Here is a 26,522-nt window from a genome sequence, read left to right on the forward strand (position 1 = left end):
GGACAAGGAGGAGCCACGGTCCGGTACCGACTGATCCACAGATCGGGACCGGTCCCTGGACCGGGGGTTGGGGACCACTGTTCTAATGGACTTGTATAAGAATTTATCTTGCTGAATACCATAAAACCTCCATGCCAACTTGGTGTAGTGGTGAACAGCGTGGACTTCTAATCTGCCAAGGTGGGGTTGATTCCCCGTTCCCCCACATGCAGCCAGCTGGGTGACCTTGGGCTTGCCACGACACTGATAAAACTGTTCTGACCAAAAAGTAATATCAGGGTTCTCTCAGCCTCAACTACCTCACAGGGTGTCTATTGTGGGGAGAGGAGTGGGAAGGCGACTGTAAGCCGCTTTGAGCCTCCTTCGGGTAGCGAAAAGCGGCATATAGGGACCAACTCTTCTTCTTCTTCTTGATTGTATATATGGAGGCTACAATTTCACAATTACAGCCTGGGTTGAGGCATCACATTCACCGGCCATGAGATGTGGGATTGCAGAAGTGGTGCTCTATAAGACTGCCTCTCCGATTTGTATTTCCATGGGCAGAAGGGGAATAGTTTCCAACCCTCTCTCCCTGCCGCAGATCTAAGTACAATTTTCACAGATATCGAGATGTTCAGAATTCAGCTTGCAAACCGAAGGCAGCATTTCATGCACGGCAGGTACTAACAAAACACGCAATAACTGCAAATGTTTCTCAATGGTGAGGTTGAAGAGAGAATCATCAACGTGGCTGAGAAGGCAAACAATCAGAAACGTTCTGTCTGCTCTGTTGAGTGACAGCTACTGTGCGTCCCCCCCTTATTTATTTATTCAGGCCTTCATTTCCCCCTATCCCATCCTCTTGTTTAGAATGAGACTTTCTCACGCCTCAGACAAAGCTACATGTAACAAATCCACCTGATGATGGAAACGGAGCTTAACTCGACAGCAACAATCTGCAAGTTGTGGAAGGAGTTCTAAATGGGGCAAGGCATTTACAGCTGAAACAATAAGTCTTGCCAGCCACAGAGCTGGTAAGACTGAACAAGAGACTGAGAAGAAAATGACCCTCTTCATCATAAAAAAGGCACCCATGAATCGAGTGAAACAAGCTATGTTCATTCTGAAAACTGGATTTACAAGGTTTCAGGAGAGCCTTTTTGTGTGTGGCTGAGTTCATAAAGGAGAAGATCAGTAATTGATGTCCCTTCAGTCACTGGGGGGCAATTAGATGGAGGAGAAGCATCATATTATACAGAGTTTAATAAGATTTAAAGACGCGCCACCTATAGCCACATATGCTGTTTGGATGGGTGGATTCAGGGCGGTGAGGTCAATGAACCTGAGATAATGAAAAGGAAATGTCACTTTAAATTGAATTTAATTAAATTATGGCCACCAGAAGTGATGCAGTTTACCTACTGTCTCAATATTCTCTTCAGAGTTGATGTCAATCGTGTAGGTCCCTGGAGAGGCAGCACATATATTTTCTAAATTATTTAATAAATCCGGCTCTGTCTCATAGAATTATCAGCTCAGACAATGAGGGATAAAGATCGATCAGAGTTCCTGCGGAAAATCTTTAGAGGACGGATCTTTGGAAGAAGGTGATCCTTCAATACATCCTGGGCTCTTTCCACACCAGGGTGGCTTTTCACATTAGCCTGGCTGCTGATGAGAATCTGTGTGAAATCCTGGCAACGGAGATTCCAGACAGCCAAGAGTGATTAGTTTTCTCGTCCCTGTAAACCAGGGGTAGTCAAACTGCGGCCCTCCAGATGCGTGTGGACTACAATTCCCATGAGCCCCTGCCATCATTCGCTCATGGGAATTGTAGTCCATGGACATCTGGAGGGCCGCAGTCTGACTACCCCTGCTGTAAACTATGATTTTATACCTCATGAACAATGAAAGCTCCCCTACAGTATTGTCACGTGATTCTTCACCCATCATTCTTGAGGAAGAAGAGGAAAAGGGATGATAGGATAGGTGTGTTTAATTACACAAAAGGTAGACATGTTGAAAAGGGAGCCAACTGCAGATTTAGAGACAAGGGCTAGGAGCAGCGGGTTCAAATTACAGGAAAGCGGGCTCCACTTATATATCAGAAAGCATCTTCTGACAGTGAGGGCTGTTTGTAGGTGGAATGTGCTGCCTCAGATGGTGGTTGAGTCTCCTTCGTTGGATGTTTTCAGGAGGAGAATAGATAGAGAGCCAGTTTGGTGTAGTGGTTAGGAGTGCGGACTTCTAATCTGGCAAGCCAGGTTCGATTCTGCACTCCCCCACATGCAGCCAGCTGGGTGACCTTGGGCTTGCCACGGCACTGATAAAGTTGTTCTGACCGAGCAGTAATATCAGGGCTCTCTCAGCTTGACCTCCCTCACAGGGTGTCTGTTGTGGGGAGAGGAAGGGAAGGCGAATGTAAGCCACTTTGAGACTCCTTCGAGTAGAGAAAGGCGGCATAGAAGAACCAACTTTTCTCCTCCTCCTCCTCCTCCTCCTCCTCCTTCTTAAGCACCTTTCAGGAATGTGTATTTTTCAAGTTCCAAAGAAGGTAGGGTGTTGGACTGGATGGTCCTCTGTGGTCTTTTCTAGCTATGTGCGATTCTGATTTACCTTTTGTCTGTGTGTGTGTGTGTGGGGGGGGGGGGAACACGGGTAATCATGAAAAACCTATTTTTAAAAATCCCCCTGTATTTACAGACACCTCTGGCAACTCCTTCCCCCTGCCTAAAAGGTAGGCTCAATTGTGGATGATTCTCTTCTGTTTAAGAAAAAAGAACAAGAGTAAGAATAATGCTGGATAGGAATAACACCATGCCTTTTCAAGAAAAGCCTCGTCCTCTCATGATCCCCTCTCCCTCTTTGTAAAAGGAAGGCAGTCCTTTCTGTTGCGTTAATTCCTGCTGGGAACTGGCTTTTTGCTATCATTAAGAAATTGATGGAGTAACTGACAAAGACTTTTCCAAAGTCCTTCAATTACTCTGTTTCCCCTCCAGACTGCTGGTGCTGATAGCATCTCGCTCAGGAAACATTGGGGGTTTTACAGGTTTAATATGAAGATTTTTGTGTCTGGAAGGAACAGGGTGTTAACAACCTGTGCACAAATAGAGGACGACGTCATGTGGAAACATGGGTGGAAAAAGCTCCAATCAGGTGGATGAACTATGGCAAATCCTTGGTGCGGAAACAACCCTGGAATTAGATCTACAGCAGGGGTAGTCAAATGGTGGCCCTCCAGATGTCCATGGACTACAATTCCCATGAGCCTCTGCCAGAGTTTGCTGGCAGGGGCTCATGGAAATTGTAGTCCATGGACATCTGGAGAGCCACCGTTTGACTACCCCTGATCTACAGCTTTAAAGGTCTAAAGACGTCTTCCTCGAAACTAACTGAAAGCTAACGAAGGAGTTTTCTTATCCCTGCATCAACTTTCCTTTTATGTAATTAATCAGGTGTGTTTACATTTATTTAGGATGCCAGGTCATTATTTTTTAAACCATGGATGCACAGTTTCTACTGAGTTATTACCAGGACACATTTTTCAGTTTTGTGGTCCTTTGCCAAGAACCTTTAGGAGATTAACTACCCTTCCCAGGCCTAGAACTCTGAGTCTGGAGTATTCTCCCAGTAAGAGGCCTCACGGGTAACACCAGTCTGTGATGTTTGCTTCTCTCAAGTGCTGAGAAAACAAGGAGATTGTTTATTAGGAATCATAATGGGGTTAGATGGCAGTTGATTGGGCTTTCAAGCATCAGCTCAAAGTATTTGTTTAGGTTTATAAAATCTTGAATGATCTGTGACCAGGAACATTCTAATCCAAGAGCCATACACCAAGCACCAGCGTGGTGCAGTGGTTAAAAGCAGCAGCTTTTAATCTGGCAAACCGGGTTTGATTCCTCACTCCTCCACATGCAACCATTTGGGTGACCTTGGGCCAGTCAAAGTCCTGATAATTCTGGTCTCGCAGAGCAGTCCTGACAAAGCTCTCTCAGCCCCACATACCTCACAGGGTGTCTGTTATGAAGAGAGGAAGGGAAAGTGCTTGTTAGCCACTTCGAGATTCCTTCAGGTAGTGAAAAGTGGGGTATAAAGCAAACTTCTTCAGAGGCTCTTTGTGGGGTCCTACCTTCAGAAGTTAGGTACGGTGCTGCCTGGGACAGTGTCTTTCCTTCGGTGATGTCCCTCTACCATACCAGGGAACTGCACTTGGCACCATCAAAACTATCTTTAGGTTCCAGACAAGTCCATATTTTTAATGGTATCTTTTGAATATTACCTGTAGCACTTTGTTTTTATTGATTTTTGCTTATTTTTATTTTTTCTGCTTATGGGATTTTTACTATGTTTTTTGTTTTTTGGGTTGGGAAATTAACAGTGTAACACAACCACATTGACTGGGGAATAGAAAAAGAAAGACCTAAAGACTTTTATAGTGAAAAGGAAGGATCAGAAAGATATTCAATAAATCGTTCTCTTCAAATGAACTCACTTTAGTTGTTTAACCTTTCTGGCTGCAGGCATTGTAGGAAAAATGCCAGTGACAGAACATGTAATACAACACCTACATTGCAAAACATATATCCCAAATATATTATTTTCTTTACTTAATTATAGTATAAAATCGGAAGAGGGTGGAAAGCTATGATTTAAAACATGTCTTAATACTTACTTTTGTCCACGCTGTGGTTTCCAAACCAGCTTTCAAACAGACTGTCACCACAACATACTGCCAAAAAAAAAGTAAAGAAAAGAAAAATGCAGGAAAATAATTTAATCCCAGCATTTATTTTTCACTCACAGCTCTTTGACTCATCCAAAAGAAAGCAATACGTAAATTAACACATTCTCACAAAAGCATCTTGGTACAGCAATATATTTTATTTTTCTTATGCTTCAGGGTACAAGAATAAAATATATTCTCACCTTAAAGGGACAAATTCTAAGCCTATATACTCCAGCTTCGTATAGTGGTTAGGAGTGAGGACTTCTAATCTGGTGAACCGGGTTTGATTCCACGCTCCCCCACATGCAGCCAGCTGGGTGACCTTGGGCTCGCCACAGCACTGATAAAGCTGTTCTGACCAAGCAGTAATATCAGGGCTCTTTCAGCCTCACCTACCTCGCAGGGTGTCTGTTGTGGGGAGAGGAATGGGAAGGCGACTGTAAGCCGCTTTGAGACTCATTCAGGTAGAGAAAAGCGGCATATAAGAACCAACATATAAGAACCAACTCCTTCAGGTAGAGAAAAGCGGCATATAAGAACCAACTCTTCTTCTTCTTCTTCAGTAATATCAGGGCTCTCTCAGCCTCTCCTCCCTCACAGGGTATGGGGAGAGGAAAGGGAAGACGAATGTAAGCTGCTTTGAGACTCCTTCAGGTAGAGAAAAGCGGCATATAAGAACCAACTCTTCTTCTTCAGTAATAGTAGGGCTCTCTCAGCCTCACCTACCTCACAGGGTGTTTGTTGTGGGGAGAGGAAAGGCAAGGCAACTGTAAGCTGCTTTGAGACTCCTTCGGGTAGAGAAAAGTGGCATATAAGAACCAACTCTTCTTCTTTTATCCTAGTTTAACTTACTACACTAAGGCCCCTTTTGGTCAATAAGTTTTTGATGATCCTCCTGCACTTAAGGGAAGAGCACACTACCCATGAACCTCTTGCTTTGTGTTTTTTTGTATTTTCTAGGTCCTGTTTACATTTATTTATTTATTTTCGTATTTCTATACTGCAAGAGAAATAAAAATTTATGTTTTATGTATAATTGAAATTACTGAGATCTAAGGGAAGGTAGCTGCCTAATGCCGTGGTTCTCAACCTTCCTAATGCCATGACCCTTTAATACAGTTCCCCAACCATAAAATAATGCAAGTGTTCTTTCACAGAAATTAAACCAAAACTGACCAATGGCATGAAGATCCATTGTTCCTGATTGTATATAAATTGGTTATAAATTGGCGGGCGTCTTCAGGAGGAGCAGCAACGTGGTGCCCCCGGACAAGCTGCTTGCCCTACTGTGACCCCTGTGAATGGGTCGTTCGACCCCCAAAAGGGTCACAACCCCCAGGTTGAGAACCACCAGGTTGAGAAGAATGTTTCAACATTCTTTCTGATAGCTTACCGTATAAACAATATTCCCAACAAACAGATAATCTACGCTCTGGCCGTTTGTAAACACTGCATCTAAAGAAGATAAGCAAAAATTTTGAGATTTCACTTTGAGATTTTTTTTAAGCATTATAAACAAATACAAATGGAAGCAACCTTAAAACATGCTCAGCGAAATATCAAGATAAGCAGGAAGGTGAGTTTTAAAAGAGTTAGCAGAAGAATAGTATAATAGCAAATTACAATATATTAGCAAAAATACGCCTTTGAAGTTTCATTCACACACACCTATGCTCATATGTAACAGTTTACATTTAACTGGTTGTCGATTATGAACATCATTTCAACAAACGTAATGAAAAAGTAGCTATTAATAAAAACATTCAGATTGAGCACACTTGGGCTGCCTGATGTGTTTTTGAAACATACTTCCTGGATTTCTCTTTGTAGAGAGAATGAGTTTTTCACACTGGATTCCTCAAAGCATTTTCAAATGCAGCCTATTGGAAGCAAACAGTGTAGTGATTGTATTACCCAGTGCTGGAGTCATTAAATGTTTAAAAAGTACACAATCACACACACATAACTTGGCCATTAGGAGTTGTTTTAGCAGAAGGGGGAATGTGTGCCAAGCACTAATAATCAAATTATATACAGGAGATGAAAAAAATCTAGTTCCCACATCATCTATGGCACGATAGTAGCTATAGACCTTCTTGCTATGTTTTCTTTTATTTGATATTCTTTTGAAGTGAAAGGGGATTTTTTTTATCCAAACATTTAGAAAAGAAGCAAAGTCAAGTATCTAGTGCATATATCTAACATCTTAAAAGCTGCTGGTTGGTGTTAATGCATCAAGTGACTGGCATTTTACCCTTCTAACATTTTTTTTCTCCTCTCCATGGGGTTATAGAAGGCTGAATAAAACTGCAATCCTAAACATGGCTAAAGGCTTCTAAAGCAATAGAAATTGATGAGTTAGGATGGCATTTCTCAAGCTCGTGTAGCTTATATGAATGGGTCGGCCTTGGCAGCACTTCCAAGTAGCCATTTATTCATGCTTATCTTCTGGTAAGTAAAAAAAAAACACATAGGGGCTCCAGCAAAAAGAACACAGAGCACCTATATGAAACTCCACAATGAATTCTAAAGAGCTGTCACCTCTTAGGATTACACACCCATCAGCATTCACATTTCAACTGGCTTTCACCCTAGTAGCCAACGTGTAACCAGGGGGTCAGAACCCACAAGCTGCTAGTTGCTTGCATTTCAGTGAATCAGATTGTCTATACAACTGACATTTAAACCGCATGCTAGAAAACCAAGTCTTTACAATGTGTTCAAAATGCTTCAGATACACTGTCGAATTGTAATCCTTAAAACAAACTAGGCCAATATTACTGCTTCCCTACGGAGAGGGAATGACGTGCATAAGGGGACCAAGTGACTTCAAGGCCATACTGACCTCTTACAATTCAAGTTATCTTAAACTTCAGCACCAAAAAGAGGCTACAGGAACCTTATTAAGAGCAGCAGCTTCACTGCAACAGAAGCCAATTTGTGTGTTTGCTATCCAAATTGCCATTTGCAGCCCATGGACTTTGCAGCCATTAACTAGGGTCTGGTTCAACTGTAATGCTGGCAAGGCAAAGGAATACACCTGTGTAACTTTGCCCATGTCCAGGTCCTTTTCAAATTCTCTGCTACCCCAAGCACAACAAAGCTGCACAGGTAAGGTTCTTTTGCCTCACCTACATCATATTTTAAATCAGGATGTGGTTTTAAAAAGCAGATGCCCTGGAGTCCATGGACAGTTGACAGCAGCCTGAAAGCAAATTGCAGGACATTATTTTGTGCCATTAGCTGTTAGTCAGGAACATACAAGCAGCATCACTTCCAGTTATCTCTGCCAGTAGTTATTGACTAAGCAGATGAAAAAAGTCCCAAGCTGGTGATGGCGAAATAATTTATTCCAATGAAAACAATTTCAAAATGTATTCCTAGGTATAGTCCGTTTTCGATATCTTCATCAGTAACATTCTCAATATTGTTAGTAATTCAATCTTCTTCAAATGTATTCTTTTGAGTGATGAAATTATCTAAAATAACTTAGTCTCTGGTAATATTTTACCTTGTGTAGTTCATTCCCAAAATGGTCATATAATATCCAAATTTGCAGGGGTTTACTAATATTAATATCATAATGTGTAATTACTCTTCTTCACTGATGAAGATATTGAAAATGGACTATACCTAGGAATCCATTTTGAACTTGTTTTGAACATCGTTTTCATTGGAATAAATCACTTTGCCATTGCCAGCTTGAGATTTTTTTCTTCTGCTTATATTACGGCTGACGGGTCTTCACCTGTTGTAGTAGTTATTGACTGGCACATTCAACGGGGCTCTGTCACACATTAGCAGGCGTGCAGAGAGTTTAAGTGAACCCAAAACAATGTTGTAACTATGAAGGTGCTCATAGAACCTTGTTTATATGGTCACAAGCTCTTCACATTCCTCTCATTGACAGCTACCTGCTTCAACACTAAGCACACAATAAAATCAGAGTCCAGAAGCAACTTTAAGACCAACAAAGATTTATTCAAGGTGTGAGCTTTCGAGTGCAAGCACTCTTCCTCAGACTTGCACTCGAAAGCTCACGCCTTGAATAAATCTTTGTTGGTCTTAAAGGTGCTTCTGGACTCTGATTTTATTGTGCTACTTCAGACCAACATGGCTACCAAGTTTAACACTATCAGAAAGAAAGCCAATACACTGCCGAACCTTCACACGATCAGGCTACCATGCACAACATGTAATCACAGGTGGTGGTGAAGGCGGGGAGTTCTGGAAACCAATGCTTGAATTGACCATAACTTCTCCAACATTACCCATTATATCTTCTGAAGGATGGAGATTGCTGTTTATGGAAGACTCTGTGCAAAAGGGAGGATATGGGAGGTCGACATTGATAAATCTGGGGAGGCCTAGAAACTGTGGCCTTGTCTCTTGTGATTAATTTCCTAAGAACTTGCCATGACCTAAAAACACACTGAAGCTGTGTTAGAAAGACTGAACAGTGCTGGGCTTACATTTGAAAAAGGGCAAAGCATTTACCGTGTTCCAGCGCTTTCAGTGGAAGCCAAAAAAGAATGACGGAGTGGATCAAGGCATTGATGCAGTGACCCCAGAAAACCTAAGAGAAAACCAAACAAAAAAAGTCAGGCCAAACTCTCAAGTGTTGTTTAACTCCCATCAAACGATTCATTATAAAGTCGTTCTCTCTTCCCTAAACACAATTTGGTTTTAATGAGAAAGGTTATTTTGGGGCTTACGACATCAAGAATGAACATTGAACCACTAAAACGGCCAGTCTGAAACCAAATGCCCTATTCCTATACAAATATACATGAAATAAATATTTCACACCCAACACGTGTGGAGGATAAGTTCTCAGTCTAATCTGTTTGTATGTGCTTAGAGGTGGAGAGCCAGAGGCCAGGATCCAGAACATCCTGATTTCACAGAATCATAGAATAGAATCATAAGAGTTGGAAGGGACCTACAGGGGCATCTAGTCCAACATTCTTCACTATGCAGGAACTCACAACTACCTGCCCACCCTCTCACAATCTGCCTAAGTTCATTTCAGAGGGCAATCCAGGCAGCCATGAAGGGTGGGGGGGGGGGTGATAGTCCACAGGAAGAAGTCCACGTGCCCATGTAAATGTTTGTCTGGATCTAAGTCAAAGATTCCAGCAGATTACTCTTTATTCCCCTCCTGGAACTGAATTTCTATATAGGGAGGGGAAGTTGTAAATAGGGGTAACCCAGTCCATGAATGTTACAAAAAATAAATAAATATTCTTCAGAAGTTCAAAGTCATCTGTGTGTGATTCTTTAATGTCAGACCACTTGATTTTCAAAAGTGAATTGGGAAACTGTTTTTCACAGAAGATTCAAGTGACAAAACAGACATCCGGTGGAGTCCGTTTCATACAGAACTTCAGCAGCTGCCATTATGATACAACTTATCAACCGCCAGCACTCACAGCTAAAAAAGCTGACACAATCTCGAAACTGGCATTACTCCATGACCTAACTTGGTCTGCAAAAAGCCGTAAAGATCCCAAGGTCATCCCCCTTGCCTTTGCAGCTTGCAATTTTTTTGATCCTGTATCCTGTAATGTCACATTTTTCAGATGGTTTCTCCAAGAAAGTCATAGATGTAAAAGCTGCTTTTGTTTAGTGATCATGGGTCACCCACATCTTGCTGTAAAATGTACTGGGGCCATAAAGTTATTACCCAGTTTCTTAAACGTTTCTAAGACATTTTGCTTTTGTTAGTGGCTGGCTCTTTCAGATCCCACTGCCGAAGACAACCGTTTCTTGGTTATACATTCCATCCTGTCAGCTTCCAAATTATAATGTTGTTAACTCAAATATTCAGTAAAATATGAGGGCATAATAGGCCCCTTTATTATCTTTTCTAATCATCTTGAAGAAAATTAAGACAAAATGAGAAGGCGAAAGAAACAAAATTACCCTTATAGTCTGGATAAAATCCTACTAGAAACTGTAATGTCTGTCCCTTGAAATCTTAGACAGATGATTGAAACTTCAGAGCTTTTCTTTGTATGAACAGTACATATTTTTGTTTTAAAAATAAAATGCATAGTTCTGAAGCTTTGTTAGTATGAATAGGTTAATAAAACAAAGGAGTTGAGAGCGAAGGGAATTCTACAAAATATGAAAAGAAAATACATCAGTGTAATTTTACCTGCATATCTCACCGAAACATCTTTTTAAACCAGCACCCTGACAGGAACAATAAAGTCATCTCAATATTTTCACAAAAATTGGGGGGAGGGGGGTGTTTCAAAAAAGGGCCAGAAGGTAGAAGTGTGGGAATGTTTCATTATAAAACACAGAAGTCAGTTCCAACCCCACCAAGGTCTCAGAGGACACACATTGTGAAGCTGATAAATTCAACTCAGATTTAGGAAATAAGCTCTCTTAACTATGCACAAATTCCATGGCCACTATTCTCATTTGCACTTTTATTAGAGGCCAGCTCACAAGACCCCTTGAGCTCATGCTAGGTGCATTTTCTATGTCAGCCCATCCAAACATGTTTACATGGGACTGAGCTAGCTGGATACATGTTACTAAATGAAAATTTGGAAACAAAATTTTGAAAGCACTGGCCCATTCCTAAAATGCCAGTTTAACATCAGAAACAAGAACAGGTAATCTGGAATTCCAAAGACAAGGAAAAAGCTAGAAAGAGGAGAATCTAGTAATACTGCCACACCAATGTTTTTCCTTCTGCATCCTCTCTGGCACTATCTGCTCTCATGTATGACAGGGAGAGAAGGGCAGACACTGATGGAGCAAGGAAGGAGAAGTCTAGCTGTTGAGGGGATTTCCTTGTTTCCTCTGGAGAGAAAGAAAAAGATACTGCTGAGAAGAGGACTAAAGGGTAGTAGTGACTTTTTCCTTGTATGGAGACACCTAGCATTTGATCTAGAAAGCAAACAATATTCGCTTGCTGTCAATATTAGTTTTTCTTCAGTTGCCTGGATTATCCATTTTTAGCCTCCTATTTCACCAAAGAAATTGGAATGTGGAGATACACATTAAAATAACACCACCACCACCACCAAGGAATGCTTCCCATGGATCATGGGTCTGAACTCAAGAGTTCCACTGGAGAAAGACAGTTAGTAGCAGGATTTCAACTATGCTAATGTCAACAATCCAAATGAAGATTTCACAATCAAACTTCTATACTGGGCAGGCAAAACCTCTATTTTAAATATGACTTTCCCCCAGTTTTGGCCACTCAATTTTTAAAATTGTTGTTAATATGTAAAATTAAAATTACAGCAATGTTCAGTTCCACTACAGAAATAATATTACAGTTACTGGAAAGAAAACTAAGATAGATAACTGTGAATTTAAACTCTTGAATATTAAGAACTAACCATGGTTAATAGTGCAAGCCGAAATAATACATTAAACCTTTTCTCTTTCCTCTCCCCAAACTAAATATCACCTCTTACCCTGCTATTGAACCCATCGGCATTTTGAGTAATTTTGTAGAGCTGAGGAAACATAAGCATGCTGTCTTGAGTACAGGACCGTTCAAAGATTCCCAAGGTAAAGGGAGGCAATGCTGTGAAAATCTAGAGAAAACAAAATGACGAAGTAAATATCATATCATTAACTTTTTTTAAAAAGTTGCTTCCTTGCTGGAAGAGAATATTAAAATTAACTCCAAGAAGGCTCACAAAACGCAATCTAAACAAATAGTCTAAAGCAGCCTTTTCCGGCTTTTTGACCATAGAGGAGCAACTGAAATAAATTTTCATGCTTTGAGGACCCCTGGGAGTATCATAACCATCTGCACCCTTTGCCCTTCATTCACCCCCTCCTCCAACCTTTACTACTACTAGGGTGGCTTTGACTCATGTAAGCAGAAAGGCGGTGCTAAGAAGACATACCATGTCACAATCGATTCCCTTCCCTTTGATTTTTACACCCACAGCCTACCCAAGAGAGCCATTTTGGTGTAGTGGTTAGGAGTGTGAACTTCTAATCTGGCATGCCAGGTTCGATTCTGTGCTCCCCCACATGCAAACAGCTGGGTGACCCTGGGCTCGCCACGGCACTGATAAAACTGTTCTTACCGGGCAGTGATATCAGGGCTCTCTCAGCCTCACCTACCCCACAGGGTGTCTGTTGTGGGGAGAGGAAAGGGAAGGCGACTGTAAGCCGCTTTGAGCCTCCTTCGGGTAGGGAAAAGCGGCATATAAGAACCAACTCTTCTTCTTCTCTTCCCTAGCTTGTGGCCAAGTCCATTTAGGCAGGAGGGGAAAGGCCATGGACTCTCTCTGGAACTCCTGCAGACCCCCAGGAGTCCATGGACTCCTGGTTGGGAATCCTAGGTCTAAAGTATAAGAGCATTCACTATCAGTATAATGTGAATTTCTTAATTTAGCTATTTATAACCCACTTTTTTTTTCTGGTAGAGAGCAAAATTAGCACAGTTCTCTCCTTTGCTATTTCATCTTGACTACAATAAACCTGAGATGTAGGCTAGGTTGAGAGAAAAACAGTAAAATTCAGTTGCAAAATGCATTGAAATTAGATTGAGAGTGTATTATTTAGTGCGTATGGGAGCACCCCTTGATGAAGGCTTAGACCAGGGGTAGTCAAACTGCGGCCCTCCAGATGTCCATGGACTACAATTCCCAGGAGCCCCCTGCCAGCATTCGCTGGCAGGGGGCTCCTGGGAATTGTAGTCCATGGACATCTGGAGGGCCGCAGTTTGACTACCCCTGGCTTAGACAATTATGTATTGACAAATTGACTAAAAAGATTATAACACAAGGCAAAAGTAGAGATGGACTTCTGGGAAATGTGGTTTGCACAATGAAATTTATTGAGTACTCCAAACTCTCTTATTGTGGCCCCAATCGAAACGCACCATGATAATAACACAAAAATGATTTTCTAACGTATGGCATGATGATAAATATTCAAGGGAAAATCAGGTCAGGCAAGATATTGGAGATAAAGTAATAATCATAGAATGGCTTCTATACAATCAATCAGCCACAAGTTTAAAGACATTTTCCAACCTGGATCTGGCAACTCTAACTCCCCATCCCCTGCTGTGGTCAGAGGGGGCTTGGCTATCCTATTCATGAGCATTTAGAGCAGGGGTAGTCAAACTGCGCCCCTTCAGATGTCCATGGACTACAATTCCCAGGAGCATTTGCTGACAGGGGCTCCTGGGAATTGTAGTCCATGGACATCTGGAGGGCCGCAGTTTGACTACCCCTGACTTAGAGCTTTAAGGACCGTCCTCTTCAAATCCATTATTGAAAACAGCTCCACACTTGCACAAGAAGAATATTCCCAACTCACAGTAGGAAAATAACTCTGCTGATGCATGCATGGGCTGTTCCACGTACAGACAGAAACCCTTTATTCTACTGAACAGAGATTTGAAATGCCCTTCCATAACTAGTCTCCTCACTTATCTCTCATAGTACAAGTTGTGTTATTTCTCGTCTAAATTCATACCTGTTTGAACCTAAATTCTGGACCTGTTTGCACTGTTATATTGTTACAACTATCATTAATATTATTGTACAGTTATTCATGTTATAGATTGTTTCATGTATTGTTCATATGCTCCATGTTTCATATATAATTCATATGTTCCGTGTAAACCGCCCTGAGCCTTATTAAATATAATAAATAAATCAATAAATAAATACCTCTGCACTGTATTTACATTCAGCCACCTGTCCCCAATTACGTACAGTTTATATTTATTTTATTTCTGGGAAACCTCCCACCCCCAACTTTCTTTTCACAGTTTGTCCAATGATTCTTGCCAGAAATTTTTAAGAAGCCTGGAGAATGCCGGTGAAGATCAGCTGTAACAAAGGGCCGGATAGTCTTGGGGATCAGTAATAGCAAGAATGTTTCTTAGCCCCATGATGTCATCCACCTCCTTTCAATTAGTCAGAAAGCAACACACCAGATGGCTGCATGGAAAACATTCTGGATGCTGGTATACTCAATGACAGCCGCAGCTAACAGGAAGCTCTTATGACCTACTTTCCTGACTGTGTTCAGGTCATAAGAAGTAAGTCCCAATTTATGGGGATTGCCACAATCATAGCTGTTGGCTCAGGAACAATCAAGAGTCCTATTATTCCATTACCCATGTTGATATTTTGTAGAGCAGAACAGATTTTGTGAGTTCTGTTTCTTTTGTCTTGCTGGTTGTGTTTTGGGCTTTCTTTCACCTGAATTCTGGCCAAATCAGGAAAATCGCTGGAATTAGTTCTAGAACTGGAATTTAGCATTTTCTATACTTCTCCCTCCCCTTCCACGTTACATGACTAAAGAAAACGCATACATTGATAAAACATTGCAAAAAATTACTTATGTCCACATGACTACATCACAATTGTCTTTGTGTTGTGTTTTGTTTTGCCAATGTGCAGGAACGCACTCGTGCACAAGTAAAAAGCTGTATTAAAAAGAACTGTCATGAGCCACCCGTCTATGATTCTGTGATGTAACTGAATGCAAAATCTCATCAAGAATGCTGTTGGGTCATGTGGACAAGAGCAATGAGGAGAGGGTGAGAAAAACATGAACCAGAAAACTTTATAATCTGTGACCCCCCCACATCCCCCCACAGCCTGTGGTCAGCTATCGGGGCAACAGCAACTGCCAGCAAAAGGGTTGGGTGCTGTGGCGCGGGGGGGGGGGGGCGTGCTTACTAGTGTGCTGGCGCCAGCGCCACCCCTCCCCCCATGCTGCTGCGCTGGCTGCTTCGGGCTGGAATGGCTGCTTTGGCGGCTGAAGCGCCCAACCCTAGTTGAGGATTCGTACGAGAGAGTAGGTTGTTCTTTGTTGCTGCCATCAATTGTATTGGGCTTTATGCTGTTTTATGCTGTTTTTATATTTTATGTAAACTGCCATGAGCCATCTGGGCCAAGAGTGGCGGTTTATAAATTCAAAAATGAATGAATGAATGAATGAATGAATTAATTAATTAATTAATTAATTAATGGACATAGTGTTCTAAACACAATATTGAAACTTTTTTTAACAGCAGTGAAAGATTCTTAGTTATGCTTTGGAACCAATTTAGGTAATTCAGATCTCCAAAATCTTAGAAGCATTTCGAATGGGGAGAATTTCAGATATATGGCTAAAAACTAGATTCTTGAGATATTCTTCTAACTCACTCCACACCGAAAAGTTGATTTGGAGAATTTTCTCAATAAGGCAGCAGAAGGAGGGCATCCCCCATTGTCTTATGACATCACTAAGTATAAGGTAACTTCCTTTTCATATTCCTGAAGTATATGGATGTAAGCTCATAGCAAGCAAGGCTCAGGTTAAGTTCGCAAGAACAAACAAACTATACTCCCCTACCCACCCAGCCTCATGATTATTGAAACTCATTATCCATGATGCCTATATATCAGAAAATTAGAAACCCATGTGTTTCTGTGTTTAGAGAGCTGGCCATACCCAGAGGCTTCACATGGTTAAAATGCAAACGGTGATGTAACTTGCAGGGTAATTGGGATGTCAAACAGAACAAAGAAAGTGAAGGGCTTTGAAATGTAAGAAGTGTTATATATATAAGTAATAAAGCAAAAAAGTACTTTTAAGTAGATAAATAAATCTATTTATAGGGAAATAAATCTAATAATAATAATAATAATAATAATAATAATAATAATAATAATAAATACAAAAGGCAAATAAGCAGGAGGTAGCAGCACTTCTGAGATAGCCAGGCTGCAACCTGAAAAACTGGCCTTTTCTTTAATGTCTACTGTGTAGTGGGAGACCTGCTCTGCCACATGTCCATTTAATTCATGGACCATCCATTCTTCTTTCTCTGTCACCTCCTGGGAGGAACCATTAGCCCAACTGCTAAGCAAGCAGAAAAGGACAGGCCAGAGGACCAGTCTGATGTGTCCTTCAAAAATGTTCATTTTCATTTCAGAATTTTGAGAAAGGCGTCATTTTTGTTATCTTAACATTTCAGGCATAATTGACCATTCAGGAACATTTCTCAGGTTTGGGCATATTAGCCACCAAAAATTGGGCCTGTACAAAAATGAGGCAGCATACCTAGGTTGGCCTGTGATGCCAGTTCTGCAAGTGTGGTGTAGTGTTTGAGAGCAGCAGTCTCTAATTTGGAGAACTGGGTGTGATTCCCTACTGAGTCTGGGAAACAGGTCTACTGCCTCTTAGACTCTGCCATGGTAAACCTGGCATCGAAGGAATGTCACCAAATCACCTTTATGGCTGGGTGCTGAAGTGATTTGAATGCATGTCTCCAAATTCTAGTCTGATATTCTATTACACTGCACTGTATGTCTCTGGTATTCCAGTCTGCAATCTGGTAAGGCTCCCTTAAGTGACTTGCTTTTTTAAAACAGGAAGACTGTAATCCCTTGCATGAAAATAAGGGGTCCCGCTAGACAGAGGACTCTCCATTTAAATGTCACCCATAACGGAATGCAGTTAAAAGCCAGAATTGACAAACATTATGAAGATCTCATAAATTCCTGTTATTCAGAGAAACATGAGAACACAGGCCTGCACAACTTGTGAACCAGCAACACAAACACAGCCTTCCAGAACTGTACAGTGACCCACCAGAGGCTCAATAAACCTTTTTTATTTTGCTTCTGTTGTCTGTCTGGCCTGCAGAAGCGGAAGGATTGGCAAAGCACCGGGCAAGTGGGTGGGCTGCCTTTAGCTTGGCGGATCTTTGGCTAATATTTTCACGGCAATGTTCCAGATTCGCAATAACAAGTAGAAAACCTTGCCTTTTCTAAAGCCCCAAGGAAAGCAAGAATGGCCCCAAGTGTATTGTACCTCAGGATGTGTATACAGATGACCAAGTGAGATTAACCACAGAGACATAAACAGCAATGGAACGCCACCTGGGTTCTGCATGCTCTCAAACTGAGACGTAGACACTTACCACATTGTACAGGCCGATGCACCATCGCTCAAATAAAATCTGTCCCGAAAATCCATTCACGAATGCAAACCAAAGCTGAAATAGAAGAAAGTTTACACACAGCTTTAGATCAACATGACACGAATATTTCCATGCTTTGGAGAGGAGAAGAGCGGGGAATGCGGACCATCATCTGGAGGCAGCTGCCCAGCAGGCACTAAAAATAAGCATTCATAGCACTGGACAGTTGTTCAGTGGTTAAATACAGCGACACCTCTGAACTCAATGGAACAATCTACAGAATTTGCATCACTGCTCTAAAATAACAAACCTCTGGCAGACCCATGGGAAGATCCTTTGTTGTGGGCAGATTCCAGTATATTCCTCCTCGCAAGGCTCCAGTATAGGTATAGTCAGACTGAATTTTGTATACAAAACCTGTGGACATTTCCCCCATGTATCCCTTCCTCCCCTTCTCTCCCTTGCCTTCACTGTCTCCATTATGTTGAATTTCAGATTAAGCTCTATCTTCTGGTTATCTCTGAAGTAGAAACGAGGTGGGGTGGGGTGGGGGATTCCGCAAGAGCAGCAGAATCAGTGCACTCAATGTAGAAAAATGCTACTGTGCACTAGTACAGAAATGCCCTCCCCACCTTCTATTTCAGGGATTCTCTGATGATTACTCCAATTTATTCAGCTTATTCCCCACCTTATCTCATGCGATGTGATGTAACTTAGTGCTGTTGGGTTGCACACTGACACTGGTTCTGCTGGACACATAGCATTGGTCCTGCTGCTGGCTGGTGCCTCTGCCTCAAACCCCTGCCCCCACGAGAGCACCAAATTTATACCATGGACTTTAATGGCCCCATAGAGTATAAGTGAGCTGAAAATATTCAGTATTCCCAAATGTTTTCTGGACAAATTATATCAGTACTGGTGGCGCAGAGTGGTAAAGCAGCAGATATTCAGTCTGAAAGCTCTGCCCATGAGGCTGGGAGTTCAATCCCAGCAGCTGGCTCAAGGTTGACTCAGCCTTCCATCCTTCCGAGGTCGGTAAAATGAGTACCCAGCTTGCTGGGGGGTAAACGGTAATGATTGGGGAAGGCACTGGCAAACCACCCCGTATCGAGTCTGCCATGAAAACGCTGGAGGGCGTCACCCCAGGGGTCAAACATGACTCGATGCTTGCACAGGGGATACCTTTACCTTTACCTTTTTATTCAGTACAGAAAACATCAGAAGATAATGGGAATGGTAATTTTAGGTGGTTTTTTTTGGGGGGGGGGAATCACTAAACCAAATGTATGTTCCAAGGCTGGACTAGTAGGTGATCTGAATGAACTCTGCCTGAGACCCAGGAAAGCTGCTTCTAGTCAGGGTCAACAATGCAGGCCCAGAGAGACCAGTGGTCTGACTAAGCCCAAGGCAGCTTCATGCATGTACAAAACTGAGTTCTAAGAATGTCCTTTTGGTTTGAATGAAATGAGAAATGCGTGGGTAAAAGTGAGGGAGAGGGGAACACTGTAAGAGAACAGGTGAGAGAAATCTGAGGCATGGATAGTTTGCAATTTATTCCCCTGCTTGTGTCTGTAACTTATCTGTTGCGAGTTTGAATGGTCTGGTTATGAACCATTTTAGATGTTCCAGACTAGTGGAGGGAAACAAAATGTGTCTGATTGGCAATTCATGACTAGAATCCAGATTTAAGCCTTTAAATCCCTACATTGCTTGGGACCGGGGTACTAAAATCGCAGGGAAAGGCCCTCATGAACATCCCGTCAATTAAAAATGCTTGTTTGGTGGGTACATGTGGCAGCCCCACAATTATGGGACAACCTCCCCAGGGTGATGCACCTGGCCCCCTCACAGTTGATCTTCGGGAGCCAGCTGAAGACAGTTTTATTTAGGGCTGCATTTCATTGATTTAGCTTTTATTATTGGCAGTCCTAATAGGTGTTTTTAAATTGTGACTTTTAATGGGTTTTACAAATGTTTTAGTGTTTTATTGTGTGTTTTAGGCTGTTTTATTTATACTGTAAGCTACCTTGAGAAGAAAATTGACAAATAATTTTTTAAATACATAAATAATAAACAGGCAGACACATGCATGGGCTTAGAGCAGTTCTGCTTACACCAGATTGGGTGCAACACCAAGCACTTTCCTGCCTAAACAAATTCTTTCCACTTGTTAAAGACTCAACATTGTAAATTTTACTGTCCAAATGTATTATTTACTAACATAAAGCCTGCTGTCTTTTGGGCTATTTTCAACCACCATTTTGTGTAGCTCTCACCCCAGCGTCAATATTTTGCAGATTGCCTTATGACTCTCCAGTCTGCTTTAGAAGCTCAATTCACAGACAATGCAGATCAATTCAGTATTTTAAAAAAAAACAAAAACTTTGCTGCAACATTTATAGTGTATCGCTAGACCCATCTGTCAATTTTACAGAAAGCTGTTGGGAGTTTGTTTCTGACTCTTCCAAACATCCTTCTCCCCTGGAAAAGAAACAAATCTGACTTTGCTATATAAACATTACTTGTAACTTTTCACTGGGTTTCTTGGACTCATTTTTATCACTGCTGGCACTGCTGGGGATTTTATGGGCAACATCAAAATCTTCTAATTCCATGCCCAACCTTAGAAAAATATATTTTAATAAAGACAACCCTCTGTTGGTTAATCAAACCCGCTTGCTTCAAATGAGGCTACTTTTTAGGTAAAGGTAAAGGTATCCCCTGTGCAAGCACCGAGTCATGTCTGACCCTTGGGGTGACGCCCTCCAGCGTTTTCATGGCAGACTCAATACGGGGTGGTTTGCCAATGCCTTCCCCAGTCATTACCGTTTACCCCCCCAGCAAGCTGGGTACTCATTTTACCGACCTCGGAAGGATGGAAGGCTGAGTCAACCTTGAGCCGGGCAAAGCTTTCAGACGGCTGCCTTACCACTCTGCGCCACAAGAGGCTCTTTTTTAGATGGGCCCAAACCAACTTTTTAGATGGGCCCAAACCAACAAAACTCTGAGGATTTAAGGCAGAAGAAAAAAATTAGTATATATCATCTGAAAATACAAATATTACTTGGGATGCTTTCTAGTGAGATCTGTACCAGTAAAATGAAGCACAATGTTGTGCTTTCTACACTTGCACTAGAATATTTGTGTTACTTTCTTTTTCCTTTTACGGTTATGACTTAGTACACAAAAACAAGGGGCCAGCATTGCAGTTTTGCACCAATCAACACACATAAAAGTCATAGTCCATTTCCTTAATACCTTACAACAATCAAGAACCATAAACCACAATGCCTTTGATAAAGGTCACTGGACACACAAACACACACACATTTTTACTCTGAAACCAGCATTACCCCTCGACTGTATGGCACGACTCGCAAGCCCCTTGTCGTTTGTGATGCCTGTAGGAGACTTTCTTGGGTCGGGCGGAGAGGGAGGGGAAAGACACCTCCTCTCAAACTTGGTGAGTCGGTAGAAACGTTTGCCAAGTCTGGCTCAGCTTGCCAAGCTCCTGGGGATTGCAGGCCACAACTGCAGGTCTGCTCTGAGCAAACGGGCCCACGGTTATTAAATGCCTTTTCTGAGTTTTTGGGAAAGGAGCTTTCTTTGCTCCCATTTAACTGTTGACTGCCTGCTGCACAAGTCAGAGCTGCTTATTTATAATGCAGTCACAAAACATAGAGAGTGAGATACATCTGAGTTAATGTTTGGGGGCCTGATTCAAATGCCGGGAAATTCAGGCTCAAGGCCCGAGTTGACGCACTATCATTACCTCACTTTTATTAGGGCTGACGTAGCAGAGATCTGAGATGGACTGTAACGTTCAAGGGAAACAGAGCGTGTTGAAAGCTCAGAGGAGACAGCCTACCATTCCATATGGAGAAAGAGTCTTTCTATTTCCAAGTGGGGTGCCTTCTGGGATCTTGTTTCAAAATGTGCTCTTGTGTTTTAAAAACGCTATTGTAGTGTCCTTTTGGTACTGTCCATAGAGTTTAAAATTAAAAGACGCTTGCTCCTGGGGAGGAAAGCTATGGCAAATCTAGACAGCATCCTAAGAATCAGAGACATCACCCTGCCAACGAAATTTCTTCTAGTCAAGGCTATGGTCTTCCCAGTTGTAATGTATGGCTGCGAAAGTTGGACCATAAGGAAGGCCGAGCGTCAAAGAATTGAGGCTTTTGAACTCTGGTGCTGGAGAAGACTCTTGCGAGTCCCTTGGACTGCAAGGCGAACAAACCGGTCAGTCCTAGAGGAGATCAGCCCTGACTGCTACCCTCCCCCAGTAGCTCAGGGCAAGTAACAACTTATTTAATACTATAAAATCAATCTAACACTAAAATCCATAATAGATCCTTTAAATAATTCCGACTCAGCTCCTTCATATAGCAGGAGGGTTGATATGAATGTAGGTTTCAGATTCTGGTGCAAATTTGGCTGGTGATTTGAACAGGGAGGCCAAGATTTCGGAATTGTGTTAGGCCTCAACTGCAGGCCCTGTGGAACTGTCCAAGGTCCCACAGGGCTGTGATCTCCCCAGGGACAGCATTTCACCAGGCTGGGGCCAGGGCCAAAGCGTCCCTGATCTTGGTTGAGACCAGTGTGATATCTTTGGGGCAGGGAATCCTGAGCAAATTGTGCTCTCTAGATTGTAAGTTCTTTTGGGGGATGGGTCCAGGCTAGCCCAATCTCATTAGATTTTGAAAGTGAAGCAGGGTCAGCCTTGGCAATTGGATGAGAATCACCATGGAAGTCCAGGGCTGCTACAGCACAGCATTCAATAGCAAACCACTTCTGTTTTTCTCTTGCCTTGAAAACCCTACGGCAGTGGTTCTCAACCTAGGGGCTGGGACCCCTTTGGGGGTTGAACGATGCTTTCACACGGGTCACGGCGGGTCAAGCAGCTTTGCCGGGGGGCGCTATCCACACAACAGCCTTGTGGCGTAGATCGAGATAGAGCGTTTATCTGTCTGGAGCAGCAGAAAAGAGCGAGATCGGCATGGGGGGACAAGAGGCAGAACTGAACTGAGGAACCCTGGAAAAAAAACTAATTCATATACAATCATGAACAATGGATCTTCATGCCACTGGTCAGTTTCGGTTTAATTTCTGTGAAAGGACACTTGCATAAATTTATGGTTGGGGGGTCACCACAACATGAGGAACTGTATTAAAGGGTCGCGGCACTAGGAAGGTTGAGAACCAGTGCCCTATGGCCATAAGTTGGCTGCACCCTGGCAGCACTTCCCACCACCAATCCCTCCTTGTAACACTCCGTTCAATTGCTCAGGGATGGGCATTTCTGTACAGTTCTGGGCAGAAGTTATGCACGGTATTTACTGTACACATGCAAAGAAGTGGGACTGAGCCTATGGGCCCCAACATCCATGTGTTCTGCCAGATTTCAACAATGAACCCCAACCATGCATACGTCTGTACGTTCCTCCACATAATCAAGAGCATCGCTTTTTATTGCTTCCCTGATCATGAGGGAAAGTCTGAGCATGTACGTTTGTATATGTACATATATACATCTTTACACAACATCTAATGTCTGCCTAGAGATACTATTTAATAATGGCTCCCCCATTACGGTCATGTGGAAGGCTTCCCTCCATCGAGGCAGAGTTTCTATATCAGGGGTAGTCAAACTGCGGCCCTCCAGATGTACATGGACTACATTCGCTGGCAGGAGGCTCCTGGGAATTGTAGTCCATGGACATCTGGAGGGCCGCAGTTTGACTACCCTTGTTCTATATATTCAAAGGCATGCAAAGAAATTTGCCTTTGCAATTGAACCCAAGGAAAAATAAAGAAAATGTCTTTAAAAACTCAGTCTGATAAGTACTGAGCATATGCAGGAGGCAAAAATCCACCTGGAGTCACTGAAAGCCAATTAAGATGTGAGGAGGGTAGAAGGAGATGGGGAACACTAGATTGTTCCTGATGGTTCACTGCATCATGGAGGAGGTGATGTCGAGGTGGCATTCCATCTTATTCTGTAGTGTACATAGAATATTTCCAATGCTCCTGTGCACTTCAGCAAGGCCAACTAAGTAAATATCACCTCTGATTTGCAGCCTCATGTTCTTCTGTGAACTCATGAGATATGGGCTCTTACACATTAATGCATGGGACAAAATGACTACTTCGTAGTGAGCATCTATGAATCAATAGCTTTTGGAGGGCTGATGCTACAAACCAAATCCAGATGGGTGACCTAGAGGTGAAATGACAGTGGCCTTTCACAAATTTCCTGAGCCACACAGCATACACACCTGCTGTAGAAAGTACTTTCAGAAAAAGGTCTGAATATGTTTCAGAAAACGGCCTCAGTTGAACAAGGTCCTGGGCAATTTTAATTGCAATTTAAAGCTTTGCACATCATTATCATGGAATATTAAATGCCTGAAATAGTGGGAACTAATTTATTTAAGCGCTTTAAGGTAACAGGGTAGCAAATAATCTCTTCTACAAGTGTACATTTATGATGGCTTGATAATAGACAGCTTAATGAGGTATAGCACCCCCCCCCCAAATCTTGCCAAAGGGCATGGAAAGCTGACGGTGTTGGGGTATCAGCAATCATCACGAGCACCAATTATAGCCAGTCTGGAAGTTTTTACTGCAGAGAGATGTGTTCGCTTCTCAAAACAGCCTTTCCTTCCACACTCCTTTGGCACGCAGCTTCCAAATAGGCTTTTTAAAAACTGCCTAATAAAGCAGGTTTATTTATCTCACATTTTCATCAATAACACATCCTGATTAAGATCCTCTTGTTGGCAGATTAATTTTTCGATATAAAAGTCTTATCCTGTTCAAGAGCACACAGCCTGTAAGCCTTTGTCACCAGACTACAGCAGCAGTTTTAGAAGTACAAGATTTTCATCTTAAAAAAACCCACTAAAACCCAGAATGTGACAGAATTGGTAACATCCTTAACTTGCTGATCATTCTTTGCTTATTAACAAGAGAATACAAAGAATTTCCCTTTCAGCCTAACTCATGCTAACAGAATGATCCTGAACACTCTAATGAGGATATTTTATTTTATTTATCATCATTATTACATCCTCCCCTTTTGCTGCCTAACTCTTGGTGACATCATATTCAGTACTATTTCCCCTCAAGTCCACTATTCCCAGGCTACCACAGCCAACAGACTTTTTACTGGCTATTTATTTTAACTGGTGGTAGATATATACATAGGGATATCCTTGGTGGTTGTGGAAAGTCCTGTCAAGTCTCAGTGATCCCTTAAGGCTTTTAAGGCCAAAGGCATTCAGAGGTTGTTTGCCATTGCCTGCCCCTGTGTAGCAGTGCCTAATTTCCTTGGTGGTTTCCCATCCAAGAACCAGGGCTGACTTTCCTTATCTTAGGCTTCAGGCTGACCCCTGCCATCTAGGTCAATGCTAGGACACTCCTACTACTGAAAAGAAGCAAAAAGCTCACTGGAGACTGGTAGGGGTAGAAGTAGTGCATGTGGAAACTACTGCTGCTATGAGTGCTCCCCCTCCCCTCTGTCTATAGAGATTCCTTTTCCTGCCCAAAGGATCACACGGCAGATGGGGGTACACTCCTTCCCTCATTTCCTTTTGTTGCCATGAGTAGGCCCCTGCACATTTGGCAGTCCATAGTGGGGCATGAAGGGAGGGATGCGCACCTGCATAAAAGGCTACTTGATGAACAATGGTTACAGGTAAGAGCAACCCTGTTTTCTTCATTGAGCTTCTGCGCAGTTCAACATGGGGGAATAGCTACCCTAGGTGTGGAATGGAAAATCACTTTTAGCACAGGTTTTCCCACCACAGCTTCATTTCTAGAGTTCACATCCATCAAGTAGTGCTTGATGAATGTAGAGGGAATGGACCAAGTCGCTGCTTTACAGCTGTCCTCCAGTATGAGTCTGGCACAGAATGCTGCTTGAAGATGCCTGAGCATCAATGGTTGATTGAATTTGCTGCCACAATTTATCAGGCATCTTGTCTGTTGCATCCAATAGTTGAAATTGATTTTTAACTTCTACTGCATACACAGGTCCCCCTTCAGACACCCCGTTCATGAACTGAACCAGCCTGACGTCCCTGGGGGTTTGCCTTTGTAGTTGTTGTTATATTATTGCTGACAAAAGCCATTGGAGTTCTGTTGATTTAGATCCAAAGTTGGACTGTTGCTGATGTGTTAGTTTGTGACTGTGTTATATGTTCAGACTGTTCCATAGATTACCCTTGCAATGCCCCCCGCAGGGCTCTTCGCTCTGCAGGTATGAATTTACTGGTGGTCCTGGGCCCCCGGGATATACTCCTGGCCTCGACCAGGGCCAGGGCTTTTTTGGCCCTGGCTCCAACCTGGTGGAATGAGCTCCCAGAAGAGCTACAGGCCCTGAGGGATCTGTCAGCTTTCTGCAGGGCCTGCAAGATGGAGCTCTTCTGCCAGGCATATGAATGAGGCCAAGGCAGTCCCCAGTATTGTGATCTGTGTATCTCTAGCCAAAACCAACTAAGTCCCTCGCTCCCAGATAGAGAGTAATAGACCTTTGCTGAATGGGGGGAGGGGAGTGGGTTATATATTTATTAACCGCCACCATGATATTGCGTTTTAATGGGTTTTTATGGGATTTTTTTGTACTTGTGAATCTTGTAAACCGCCACAAGACATTTGAGAGCGGTGGTATATAAATATAAATAAACAAACAAACAAACAAGTAAATAAATAAATAAATGTTGTATGATGTTGCAGTTTTGTTTTGATTTTAGCCAATAACAGTTCATGATTTGAACCACAACCAGCACCTGGATATGTTTTGACAGCAAGACTTGAATTGGACCATCTTCGATTGCATAAGATATAGTCGATTTGGCTCTGGTGTAATCCATTTAGTGATGTCCAAGT

The 26,522-nt window shown here is 42.4% G+C and overlaps 1 protein-coding gene across 8 annotated transcripts in view; it reads right to left on the reverse strand.

The window, feature by feature from the left end:
- Positions 1-26,522, reverse strand: part of ATP8A2 (ATPase phospholipid transporting 8A2) — a 369,499-nt gene that overhangs the window by 93,580 nt on the left and 249,397 nt on the right. For all 8 annotated transcript variants that reach the window (XM_077341745.1, XM_077341743.1, XM_077341744.1 and 5 more), the window contains 5 exons: positions 17,634-17,708; positions 12,154-12,276; positions 9,206-9,284; positions 6,102-6,163; positions 4,655-4,711 (listed from right to left, as the gene is read on the reverse strand). In XM_077341745.1, the coding sequence (XP_077197860.1) occupies positions 4,655-4,711; positions 6,102-6,163; positions 9,206-9,284; positions 12,154-12,276; positions 17,634-17,708 (396 nt within the window). The remainder of the gene's footprint in view (positions 1-4,654; positions 4,712-6,101; positions 6,164-9,205; positions 9,285-12,153; positions 12,277-17,633; positions 17,709-26,522) is intronic.

This window comes from Paroedura picta, chromosome 6 (genome assembly GCF_049243985.1).
Source record: "Paroedura picta isolate Pp20150507F chromosome 6, Ppicta_v3.0, whole genome shotgun sequence".
Lineage (NCBI taxonomy): Eukaryota > Metazoa > Chordata > Lepidosauria > Squamata > Gekkonidae > Paroedura > Paroedura picta.